Source organism: Mus caroli, unplaced genomic scaffold (assembly GCF_978045245.1).
Source record: "Mus caroli unplaced genomic scaffold, Mus_caroli_1 scaffold_4, whole genome shotgun sequence".
NCBI lineage: Eukaryota > Metazoa > Chordata > Mammalia > Rodentia > Muridae > Mus > Mus caroli.
This window is the reverse complement of record NW_028227259.1, coordinates 147233411-147245774: the sequence shown is the minus strand read 5'-3', so window position 1 is coordinate 147245774 and position 12364 is coordinate 147233411. Positions and strand designations below refer to the sequence as shown.

The 12364-nt window shown below is 50.9% G+C and overlaps 1 protein-coding gene across 1 annotated transcript in view; it reads right to left on the bottom strand.

Annotated features, from left to right (window-relative positions):
• Window positions 1-2967: 2967 nt before the first annotated feature.
• The window catches only part of Wipi2 (WD repeat domain, phosphoinositide interacting 2), a 39372-nt gene continuing 29975 nt past the window's right edge, over window positions 2968-12364 (bottom strand). The window contains exons 7-12 of the mRNA XM_021162403.3: window positions 11491-11561; window positions 9595-9702; window positions 8244-8408; window positions 7191-7298; window positions 6409-6566; window positions 2968-5801 (exon numbers count right to left, since the gene is read on the bottom strand). Of these exons, the coding sequence (XP_021018062.1) occupies window positions 5689-5801; window positions 6409-6566; window positions 7191-7298; window positions 8244-8408; window positions 9595-9702; window positions 11491-11561 (723 nt within the window). The 3' untranslated portion in view covers window positions 2968-5688. The remainder of the gene's footprint in view (window positions 5802-6408; window positions 6567-7190; window positions 7299-8243; window positions 8409-9594; window positions 9703-11490; window positions 11562-12364) is intronic.

Sequence of the window (12364 nt, the reverse complement as noted above, 5' to 3'; positions counted from 1 at the left end):
CATGGACACTCTAGTGTCCATGGGCAAGGACCTTGTCTAGGGCAAGGTTGGCTGGAGATCTGTGGGGTCTTGGAGCTATTGTGGGCTCTTCCTGGATAGAGAGTGATCAGGGAGGCTTCTGGGGCCTTCTTTAGTACTGTTCTTTTGATGGTAGTAAGACTTGAACCCAGGGCCTCACGAACATGCTAGGCATGAGCTCTACCAGAGGTATGTCCCAGCCTTTTCATGTGTTCAACATTTCTTCAAAGTGTGTGTGCATGTGGGTTATATATGGTCTGTGTGGGTGAGTGCAGGTGGCTTTGGGGTTCAGAAGAGGACACTGGATCCTGGAGCTGGAGTTACAGGTGGTTGTGAACTACCTGACATGCATGCTGGGAACCAAACTCTGGTCTCCTACAAGAGCAGCAACCATTCTTAAGCATGGAGCCAGCTCTGTAGCCTTGTCCGATCATTCTGTGAGACAGGTTCATTATGTTATTCCAGAAGGCTTTGAACTTCCGATGCTCCTGCCTCAGACTCCCAAGTACCTAGAATTACAGGTGTAGTGTGTGGACCATGGAACACCTGAGGACAACTTGCAGTAGTCACTTGTCCTTGCCTTGTAGGGATCAAATTCAAGTTGCCAGTCCTGCACACTAATGCATCTACTTGCTGAGCCATCCCAGTGACTTTTGTTTGTTTGTTTGTTTGTTTTTTCAAGACAGGGTTTCTCTGTATAGCCCTGGCTGTCCTGGAACTCACTTTGTAGACCAGGCTGGCCTCGAACTCAGAAATTCGCCTGCCTCTGCCTCCCGAGTGCTGAGATTAAAGGTGTGCACCACCACACCCGGCTCATCCCAGTGACTCTTGAAGACAGGGCCGTGAACACATGCCATAGCCCACGCTGGCCTTTAAGTGCATGGGTGTTGTTTCCATCTATCTATGCCTGTGCACATGTGCGCTGCCCTCCATGGCCACAAGAGTGTTGGATCTCCAGGAACTGGAGTTGTGGGTACAGTAAGTGCTCATGACTGCTGAGCCATCTCTCTAAAGCGCTATTAGTTTTAACTGTGTGTGTGGTGGTGGTGGTGTGTGAGTTTGGGGGAGCCTCTGGGCCTGGAATTACATCACTGTGAGCTGATGTGGGTGCTGGGGAAACTCAGGTCGTCTGCAGGAGCAGCAAGCACTCTTAACCAGAGGCCATTTCTAAGTCATTTTAAAAAATAGGTGTTAATGCCTATATAAATGTATAGGAGCCAGGTGGTGGTGGTGCACGCCTTTAATCCCAGCACTTGGGAGACAGAGGCTGGTGGATTTGAGTTTGAGGCCAGCCTGGTCTACAAAGTGATTTTCAGGACAGCCAGGGCTACACAGAGAAACCCTGTTTTGAAAACCTGGGAAAAAAAAAAAAGTATAGGAACTACCTAAGTGGCTAGTGCCAAGAGGAGGACTTCAGATCCCCTGAATTGTAGATAGTTGTGTGCTACCATGTGGATGCTGGGAACTGAACCTGGGTCCTCTGGAAGGGCCAACAATGCTTTTAACCCCTGCACTCTCTCTCTTCAGCCCATTGAGGTAGGGTCCCCTCCACCCTCTGCTCCCCATCCTGAGACAGTTTCTCTATGGAGCCCCGGCTATTCTAGAACTTGCTCTTTAGACCAGGCTGGGTCCATCTGCTTCTGTCACCCAAGTGCTGAGATTAAAGGTGTGCACCACGGCTGCCTGGTGACACAGGGTATTGATGCAGCTCAGAGTGATTCTCTGTGTAGCTGAGGGTGTCCTTAAACTTCTGATCCTTCTGACTCCTCCCTGATATTGGGATAACAGGCATGTACCATATTACCCAGCTCTGATATGGAGACTTGCAATCATTGTGGCTTGGGGAGGGGCGGGGGAGACAGACACAGACAGAACACAGGCACTCACAAACACACATACCTGCAAACACACATACCTGCAATACCTTTACCGTAGAAGGAAATGTAGAAATGAATACTTTTCAGGTGCATCCCAGTATAGAATTAGACAGGGGTGGGGGTGGGGGGTGGTGATCAGGGCAGTCCCCTTGCATCAAGCTTGAAAAAGGTTTAATTTTTCAAAATAAAATGCTATTCCTTGTCAGACACCAAAGAAGAGTTGATCTTGCCCCCAAATCCAGAGTTGTTCCTTCTCTTTCCCTTGGGTTTCCCAAACCCCGCAGAGTGCAAATATAGTCTAAGACAGGTCAAAGATTACCGTAGGGCAAGAACTTAATCAATGAAGCCCTTGTGCTCGGCAGGCAGCTGTTAGTGTGCATTTCCAACAGGCTTCATCCCCCGGGGAGACACTTCTCGCACAGTGTGAGGAGGGCACTTGGTCCAGCTCTCCTCACACCTCAGACACCAGATGTTCCGAACAAGTGATCTGGTCATTGTTAGCATGCAGAGGGCAGGAGCTACGACTGGGGGCACGGGGCCATCGGAGCATGCATCTTTATGATGTCTTGATAAAAGCTCGGATGTGCTGGCTTGGGCCTGTAGTCCCAGAACAAGGCAGGCAGAGGCACATCATCTTAAGTCTGACTGCAGCCTGGGCTAAGTTGTAAGATCATTTCAAAAATAAAACAAAAAGAACCACGGAGAGTGGAGCTGAGCAAGGCACACAGTCCTCGTCTTAGCTGAGCTGTGACCAAAATACTCTGGTCTTTTCCAAGTAACACACCTGCTGTCGAGCCTCGTCTCCAAGTCAAACTGTGAGAGCCAAGTGTCCAAGCCGATTTGGCAGGAGCTGCAGCCTTGAAGCTCTCAGCATCCACGAGAGGGCAGAGTTGGGATGCTCCAGGTGGGCTAGGCAGGACATTGCTGAAACCTGCATGTGCTCTCAAACCTGCAGTAATGGTCCAGGCAAGACAGGCTCCCTCCACACACCCTCCACTGCAAGACCGTCTTCCACCCAGCTGTGTAGGCAGAGAGCAGAGCTGAACAAAAACCATGCACTTGACTCTGGGAGTTTTCAGTTTTAGTGTTTATTGGAGTCCATTGCTGGCCAGCCCCAGCACTGGGTACCCACAGGACATGCCCCCACACACCTCACAACAGCCCTGTGAGGTAGGGTTCTCGTACAGTCCAACCTCAGACCCCTGAGACCTGCCCCTAGCTCACACTTGTTGGTGTAGGCAGGACAAGGGACTCCAACTCTTGCTTTCATTGTCTGAGAAAATACAAAAGCTTTGGTCCCAATCCACACTAATCTTATAAAATTTTGGGGGGTTTTACAACTCCCATTCCCCGTTGTTTTTGTTTTTTTTTCTTTCTTTTCTTAAAGTCATCATCCTTTGGTTTTTTGAGACAGGGTCTCACTCTGTAGGCCAGGTTTGCCCAGGAGTATATAGTCTAGGCTGGCCTCAAATTTACAGCCATGCTCCTGCCTCACTCTCTTGACTGCTGGGATTACAGGTGTGTGTCACACCAGATTCCAAAATGTTCTCTTACCTTTGGACCTGAGTCCTGCTGAGGCCTGGCTCTACTGTCTGCATCCCAACAGCGAGTGCTGACCTCAGCCAGCCACTCTCTCCCTCACCTGAGGCCTGCGAGTGCTGTACGGATTGCCTGAGGTCACAGAGCCTAATCCTTTGCTTTTCTGACCTCTGTGGGATGGGCACATCTGTCCCAAGAGAGGAAGGCTCACCAAATTTGCCTAGCCTGGCAAGACCACTGATGGAAGGCACAGCCCCAGACTCCAGGAGCGGCCTTTTTCTGACCAAGTTTCCAAGTGAGGAAACCATGCTTTAGGGAGACATGAGCTCCAACTGTCTGTGAAACCCCAGCTCCCTAGAGAGACCTCAGCAGAGGGAGCTGAGCTCTAAACCCAGAGCACAAAGCCAAGGTCACCAGCGCAACAGCCACACTCTTTGGTTCCAGGAAACCCCAGCTCCCAATCAGCCCCGTGTGCTTCCCACAGTCAGTTCCTGTGAAGGCCAGTTTTAGTCTCCCAGTGAAGTAGTCACTGAACTTGGCCACAGGCTGGGGTCGTCCCAGGTCATTAGGGTCCAGGACATTCATAGTTTAAAGTCCAGCACACACAGCCTAACCCTGCCTCACTGTTTGGCTCCTCGGATGCTCCAGGGCACAGGTGCCAACAGCAGCCAGAACTAACAGTGGGTGTCCCTCAAACCCCAATTATGTGATTAGCCATCCTTGAACAGCAGGAACAGGGAACCTCAGCAGATTTAGCTACAGGCACCCTGCAGATATACTCTACCAGACATAACCACACTGGCCTGAAGGCAGCTAGCTACCTGTAGTCCCTCTTATCCGGATGCCTGACCTGGGCTGGATTAACCTGGTACCCCAACATTATCCAGATTTCCTGCTCCAAAACCCCTGCACCTAAAGCCATAGTGCAGAAGCCACTGCCACACCCTTGGGCTTCACTGCTGGGCTCTGTTCTTTAGAATGCAGATTTGAGGACCTCAACTTCTTATTCTATAGAGCTGAGAACAGAGCCCAGCACAGCAGTACCTGTAATTCCAATTAACAGGAAGTTGAGGCAGGGGGACTACTTTAAGTCTGAGACCAGCCTGGGCTTTATAGTGAGTTCCAGAGCCTGGGGTGTAGTGTGAGACCACACCTTCCCCAAAGACAGCAAACAATCAAAAGCAGACAGGCGCAGGGCAGCACTGACATCTGACCTCACTTTCCTGCCCTTGTAAGATCAAAAGAAAAGGCACATCACCCCAGGAGGGAGTCTCCTGCCGCCTCCCCGGGATGGGGAGGGGCCCCTCTACTCTCTGCTCTTTCTGGGGAGGGAGAAGAGCCTCTGGCAGACAGCACTGCTCCAGGTCAGCAGAGGCTGACCCTGACCTAGCATCCTTACACCTTTGTGCTTTTTTGGGAATTGGAATAGCTATAGACTCTCCTTTAAAAACAACAACAACAATAAAAACCAAGTCACAGTTATGGATGGGGACAGGAGGAGACAGAGCATTTAACGACACTGAGATATCACCTTTCGAGGTTCCAGGCTGCCCTGGTAGACTGCCAAGTTCACCTGTCAGAAGAGAAGGCACAGAGAACAGAAACTGGCCCTCTCCCTCTCAAGATGCCCATGGAGACTAGGACCCAGAACAACAGTCCTCCAGTGGAGGAAGCTAGTCCCAGAATGATCCAATCTGGAAAGAGTTTAATAAATTGGGAGGGAAAATGGCCCAGGTGGGGCAGTAGGGCAAGAGGACTCCTGACAGAGGCCACTGTCCACTGGTGCCCTGGCTGGTCTTGGTGGGCACATGGGCCCTGTCCCTGCAGAATCGCTGCACGCAGACTTCTTCATGCGTGCCCTGGCATGAGACCTGATGACTGTGGCTTGCTATGGAGTGGCCACTCCACTCTCTCTCCTATGCTGGCTTGGCACATCACACATGCAAAGCAAGGAGACTCCACAGACTTCACCAAATAGTTAATTTTGGCAAAAAAGAAAAAGAAAAAAGAAAAAAAAAAGATTAAAAAAAATTAAAGAGTGAGAGAAAATAAAAAGCTAAATTCATAAGCAGGATTAAAGTCACTGAAGTGAAAACTGTATTTTCTCAACAGTATGAATAGGCTATAACTACAACCTCTGCTTTAAGTCTCTGCCATCCTCTCCCTCAATTCAGGTCAAAGTTCATAGCAGCAATGCTCAAGTCCTCAGCCAGGCAGTGTTGTCTGCTCCTGGGCCGGAGTTCACAGGTCAGGATCAGTCAGTCCGGAGAATCATGGGAGGATGTTCGCTGTCTTCATCCAGGCGCAGAGCACTGGCTTCATCCTCTAGGCATGCACCACCCACAGCACCCAGGTCATCTGTGTAGGCTGCAGAGACAGGAGTGGCACCCTCAGAGAGCTGGGACCAGCAGATGATCCTGCCGCACCAACCACAGGGCGTGTCCAGGAGATGGTACTTGGTTCTGAGCTATGGCCACACTAAGACTCTCCCAGCCTGGTCAGAGTGAGGCCTCTACAGCCTCAGGTAGAGCCAGATGATGCCACTCACTTCCCAGCATGCACTAGGCCCGCACCTACAGTAAGCAGTGGTAGCTGAATGCACTCCTGAGTGACTAAGGGACTCTATGGGATTCTAACTGGAGACACCGTCCTGGGGTACAGCTGAAGGGATGCTCCCCAACATGGAGGCAGCACCTCTCTCAAGTTTAGGGAACTTAAAGCATGATGGAGGTCAGGACGGGCAGCCTCTGCACGTCATACATTAGGACACCTCTTACACAGGGAGGGAGTAGGCTAGGTGAGCTCACACGCAGCCCGAGTCTCTGGCCACAATGACTGCCTTTCCCCCCAAAATGAAGAATATTAGTTCACTTTCCCAAGCCGTGGAAAGAAGCCCCGGTCCATGGCTTCACGGGAGGCAGTACTTCCAGGGACAGCACAGGTGGATGTGCCCCGGAAGCGAATGCTCAGTTACCTTCTAAGTTGGCGTCCTGCCCTTTCCCAAGTCTTGTGGGGGACGAGGGCACATAGGCACCTTTGGCAGCTGCTGTGCCGTATGTCTGCGTTGCTAAGGGGCAGTCATGAGATGCAGAGTCTACGATTTCACTGGTCGTCTCCATACTGCCATCAAGCCTGGAGACAGTAAATGAACACGGTCAGACTCACTGTGTCAAGTCTGGTGTGATGGCTCATTCTCGGGAGGTTGAGGCAGGAAGATTTCCCCTTAGTTTGAGGCCAGCCTTGGCTACAGAGCAAGACCTATCTCAAACTAAACAAGTTGCTCCAGAAGGACAGCTGGACATACGGATAGCATCGCCTGGGGCCGAAGACGCCAGTCAAGAAACTGCCACAGATGTGTGTTCTTGCCTGACGTGACACTCCCACCAACATGACTCTTATCAGATGCGACACGCATCTCAATCACCGCCTATGCATCCCCAGCCTGGATCCTGAGGTCAGCAGGCTCCTGGGGAGACACCTTACTATAGACCCCAAGCCTCACCCTCAGCAGGGACCTGGGGAGCCACCCAATCAATCGTCACCATCACAGCCTCAGGCATGTCTCCCTCCTCTCCCCGAATGGCATCCTGTGGCCAGCAAGGGAAAGTGGAAGGCTCTCAACACCAGAGGAATGAATCTCGATGGGAGCCAATGCCTGTGAATGGCACAGGTCAGCACCCGCCTTCAGGGGATGGATGAACAGACCCACCACCGTACCCACAGCTGCAGACCACCCGCCACGCAGAGCAGCCTCACCTGTGCTGACGCATCAGCGCACACTCGCCGCCCTCCTGGGGGTCCAGGTTGTACATGTACAAATAGCCATCTGATGCTCCTACCAGCAATCGTGGGATCTTCTGAATTCTACGGAGAAGCAGCTGCTTTTATGTTTCAGAAGGAGAACTGTTTTTCCCCTCACAAAAGGCATGTGACTAAACCTACATCTCAGCAGAGCTAGGAAGAAAGCCACCAGCCAGCGCATTAGGTGATGACAGTACCTGGGCTCCTCAGAGCGAAGCGGGCAAGGCCAAGGATGGCCTGGGTGTGAGCACACACTGAGTCCCAAAGAACGCGTGGTGGAGCAGGGGAGCTGTCAGTTTCGCTGGTCACTAAGGTGGGCATTTTCTCTTCCCTGTGTGTTATACATACACGCACCCATCTACGCATGCCCGTGGGGAAGCCAGAGGGTTTGAGATCTCCTGCTCTACCACTCTGGGCTTTGTTCCACCGAACCTGGATAGAGGCTGGCATCAAATCACAGAGACATACTTGTCCCTGCCTCCCTTAGTGCTGAAAACAGGCACTTGTGAGCATATCTGGCTATTACGTGGGTGCTCACTGAGCAGCTCCCAGCCTGAGGGTGGGCCTGTCCACAGTTTCCAAACCTGCTTGTGCCCACTTTAGCAGAACCCCAGAACTGCAGCCTCTGTAGCTACTCGAGTTAGAAGACACAACTGAAGCCCAGAGCAGAGCCGTCCATCACCTGTCTTACAGACAAGCTTGCCGGCACTCCACGGTGACAATCCCAACCGTACAGGCAGGACCTCTGTCCCCCGGATGCTTCCACTAAACAGTGTTAATTTCCTACTATCTGACTTGATGTTTCCCACCAACACAGACACCCTGCGCAATGCAAAGAAGGCTCTGTGGTGAGAACGCCAGACACCTAGGTAGTACTCGATGGAAACCAGGCTTGGACAGGCTAGACAGCGTCACATGCACTCTGCAACCTAGCAGCAAGTGCAGTGACTGTCCCTGGCTCTGTATGCATGGGCAGGGGGTGGGGCCGCAGGCTCAGTTTGTACTCACGTGGTTAGTGAGCAGATGTTTTTGTGGCCACAGAATGGCAGGCGGACAGTGGCGAAGGCCCTGCCCTGGTTGAACATTTCTGTCACTTGTGAGGGCAGGTAGCTGGTAGATGCCATGAGAACCTTCCCAAAGTAGCCAGTCCAGGTGGTGGGCTCTTCCGGAGGTCTGGAAGGAAGACCATCACACAGGTGAGACTGCGTTCTCACTGCCAACTGCAGAGCCTGACAAAGATGGGCCATGGAAGGCACGGAGCATCCTGCTCTCTTCCGGCCCAGTGGCCACGGCTACGTCAGAGAGCATTCCAGCAGGAGCTCCCAACCCAAGCCACACTCCCACTTCAGGAAAGACCCATCGCATTTCCTTAGCATGCATGCTCCTGACCACACTTACACGGAGGGCAGGACTACCTGTGGGAGTCAGGACGCTGCTTAACAATGTGGGCCCTTGGAGGGACACAGGTCCCATTAATACTAGCCTCAGTGGATGCTCTTTGAATTCCTGGGGGGAAAAGACAAGGAGTCTCTCTACCATGCATCTGTTTCAGGGACTTACGTTTAAGATGGAAGCACCCAGCTCCTTGCTAGCCTATGAGTCCTGGAGTTGTGACTGTCTTTCCAGAGTGGGGACACACAGATACTGACCAGGAGATACCCTGGGGACCCTGATATCTGCCCTCACGCCTTAGCACCCTGGTGTACCACAACATCCTCCCAGCACAGGTCTCCTGCTCAAACTGGTCTTGGTAGTGTTGTGCCTACCCTACAGCCAGAGTGAGCCTGCACCAAGAAACCGTGTCCTTGGGCCATGTCTTTTGGTGATCATGGACAGTTTACAATTTTGAGTATTTTTTTATTTTTAGATAAATTTAAAGTGTGTGTGTGTGTGTGTGTTGTATGTGTATGTATATACACAGGTCAGAGGACAATGTACATTAATTATTTTTCTCCTTTCACCACCTGGTTCCCCAGAATGGAACTCAGGTTGTCAGGCTTAGCATCTTTACCCACTGAGCCACCTAATCAACCCTTTAAAAGCAGCGACCAGCTAGCTCAGTGGTAGTATATCCCTGAAACACTCCGCTGTGCCATCCTCAGTGCCTCCCACTCCCGACAAACCCTGTTAGAAAAGCTGGATTTTAGTCAGGTAAGGTGGTACATGTCTTTAATTCCAGTGTGCAGGGGCAGAGGTAGGTGGAGGCCAGCCTGGTTTACAGAATGAGTTGCAGGACAGCTAGGGCTATAGAGAAACCCTGTCTCAAAAACCAAAAATTAAACCAAACCAACCAACCAACCAAACAAAAACCCAAAACAACAACAGAAAAAGAAAAGACAAGCTTGTCTTTGCCACTTACTTTTCCCTCACAGCCTCAAGCTTGAAGATGTGCACTGTTTCGGTGTTGCTGGATGCAGAGAGGAACATGCCGTCCATGCTGAAGGCCAGGGAGCAGATGCTCACACACCTGAGGAACAGGGCTGTGAGGGAGGCCCCAGCCCACCACAGAACACACTGGCAACAGCTGTGGGGGTGGGGCTGTGGCCACTGAGGATGCACTTTTGTCACAGACACACTGGCTCTACATAAGTCTGTCCTTTTGTCTACCTCCTCCGGAGAGAGAAACCTTGTGATAAAACCAGGTAAGAGCAATTCTCCAGATGTTGGCACAGCGTCTTACTGTGCAACCCCGGCTGCTCTGGGACTTAGGATGCAGACCAGCTTGGTTTTGAACTTATAATCACTCTCCTACCTCTGCTTCCCAAGTGTGCTCAGATTACCACCACCTGACTCCCTCATTCTGAGACAGGGTCTCTCTCTAGAGCTCTGTCCTTGAACTCAAGACACTCCAGCCTCCAGTCTCTGCCTCCTTGGTGCAGGGACTAAAGGTGAGCCATCACACTCAGCCAAGAAAAACTCTTCAGTTAGTCTTTAAACAATCTATTTTTTTTCTTTGATTCCAAATAACCAAGGCTGTGTGACTACGTAGAACCAGATTTAGGTGGATAAGAATGGGACTGGAATGTCTGACCGGGGGCTGGGGGGCAGTCCACAGAGCTGCTTATGTTTTAGAGCAATCCCCCAGCATATGTTTCCAAGGCCATAAACATCCCACAGCCTGAATAAACAGAGTTTCCCTTAACCCTTCCAGGTATGTTAGGACTTCCAGAGTGTTTCCACATTGATGGAGTATATACAGCAGGTGGCACACTCTGGGCTGCTGCCTCAGTGTCTGTCTAATGGGCAGGAATGCCAGATCTACCTCAAGAGGGTCAGGCCCCACGTCCAGACTCAGACCCCACACCAGGCTTGACTCGGCAGCACAAGCAGACAGCATGGTTGGGAAGGACATGGGGTATAGTGAGTTCAGAGACACTCCTAACAAGACACTGGACATGGGACACCAAGCAGGGACACAGGAGAATCACTGAGAGAGGTGTGCTGTGAGGAAGACCAAAGATACAGGCCTTGAACAAGATCACAGTGTCTGGGATTTGGCTTTTCTCGAAGTGTTTTGGTTGAGACACAGCCATACTATACTACACTTACTATAGTGTGTATATGTGTATATGTATATACAGACACACGCACTACACTCTATACCTACTATACAGCCCAGCCTAGTGCTTGGATTACAGGTGTGGCCATCACAGCTGGCTCTTGGCTTTGGAAAGGTGATACCGAGACATGTCTGCTCTATCTCTGGGGACATCCCAGCAAGAAAAGGGAGGTAAGAACAGGTCCCCAAGAGAGGATAGCCAAGCATTCCTAAATACTTCTTAGCATTCAACATGAAGTCCAGGAGAGGCAGTTACACCTCTATTGTGTTCCCATTTAAAGAGGAGAAGGTGAGATCCAGGGGCAAAGGGACATGCTACTACCTTGTTAGTCAAAGTGATGGCTCCAGGGCTTGAGCCAAGCCAGCAGGCACCACAGCCCAGCCCTGTCCTACTGTGCTCTAGTGTGTGCCTTAAGTAGCAGTAAGGGAGGGAGTTTTAGGTACAGATGCAGGATGCTATAGATGGGCAGATCATGGAGGGAGCTCAAGATATCTGTCGGGGGAGGGGAGGTGGGTGGGACCTCAGAGGCAGAGGAGCAGACAGAAGGGAGGAGCCCAGCAGGGCCTGCTGTTATCCTATCCTTCTGAGACCAGTCCCAGGAGGTGAGCCTGGGCCCACACCTCCCCTGGCTTGAGGACAGGTATGAAAACTTGAGACCCAAGGGACCTCTGAGCAGCAGGGTGCAAGCCCTTTACCTCTTCACTCCTCTCCTGAACTCAAACAGCTTCTGTCCCTCTGGAATGGAAAACACCCGAATCACAGTCCCCTAGGTTAGAGAGAGGACAAAGGGGGAAGGAAGAGAACACAAAGAGAACACAATTTTAGCTGAGCAATCGCTTTTCCTTTTTCACATCATTCTACATAGCAATAAGCCATGCCTGTTTACAGGGGCAACTCGGCTTCCTCTCCGAGCTCCAGTTCTGGGCTAGCACACATTCCTGCTGCCACAGACCACAAATGTTCCATCCTATTCTTGCCCACACCGTAGCATTGCTTCAAGTCAGCCTACTGATCTAGAAACAAGGAGCCTTGAAGCCAAATGTGGACAACACCAAAGCACTACATCCTTAACCCACTGATTTCTTATTGGAATCTCTTATGTTAATAATTAGACACCTGTACTTGGGATCCACACATGACTTAAAAACATCGTTACCTGCAGTAACAGTATGTAAGAAACAACATTGATGTCGCAGAATAGTGATGTTTAAAAATATTATAGCTGGGAGGCAGAGGCAGAGGCAGGCGGATTTCTGAGTTCGAGGCCAGCCTGGTCTACAGAGTGAGCTCCAGGACAGCCAGGGCTGCACAGAGAAACCCTGTCTCAAAAAAAAAAAAGAAACAAAACAAAGAAAAATTACAGCCACTGAAGTGATTTTTTTTTTTTTTTGGTTGTTGTTGTTGTTTTTAAGACTGAGACAAGGTCCCACTATGTCCCCGGCTGGCCTGGAAGTCACTGTGTAGACCAGATTGGCTTTGAATTCAGAGACCTACCTGCTTCTTGCATCAGTGCTATGCCTGATGTTTTCCTCTTTTTATGCCACACACAAGCATTTGCTCCTCCTCCTC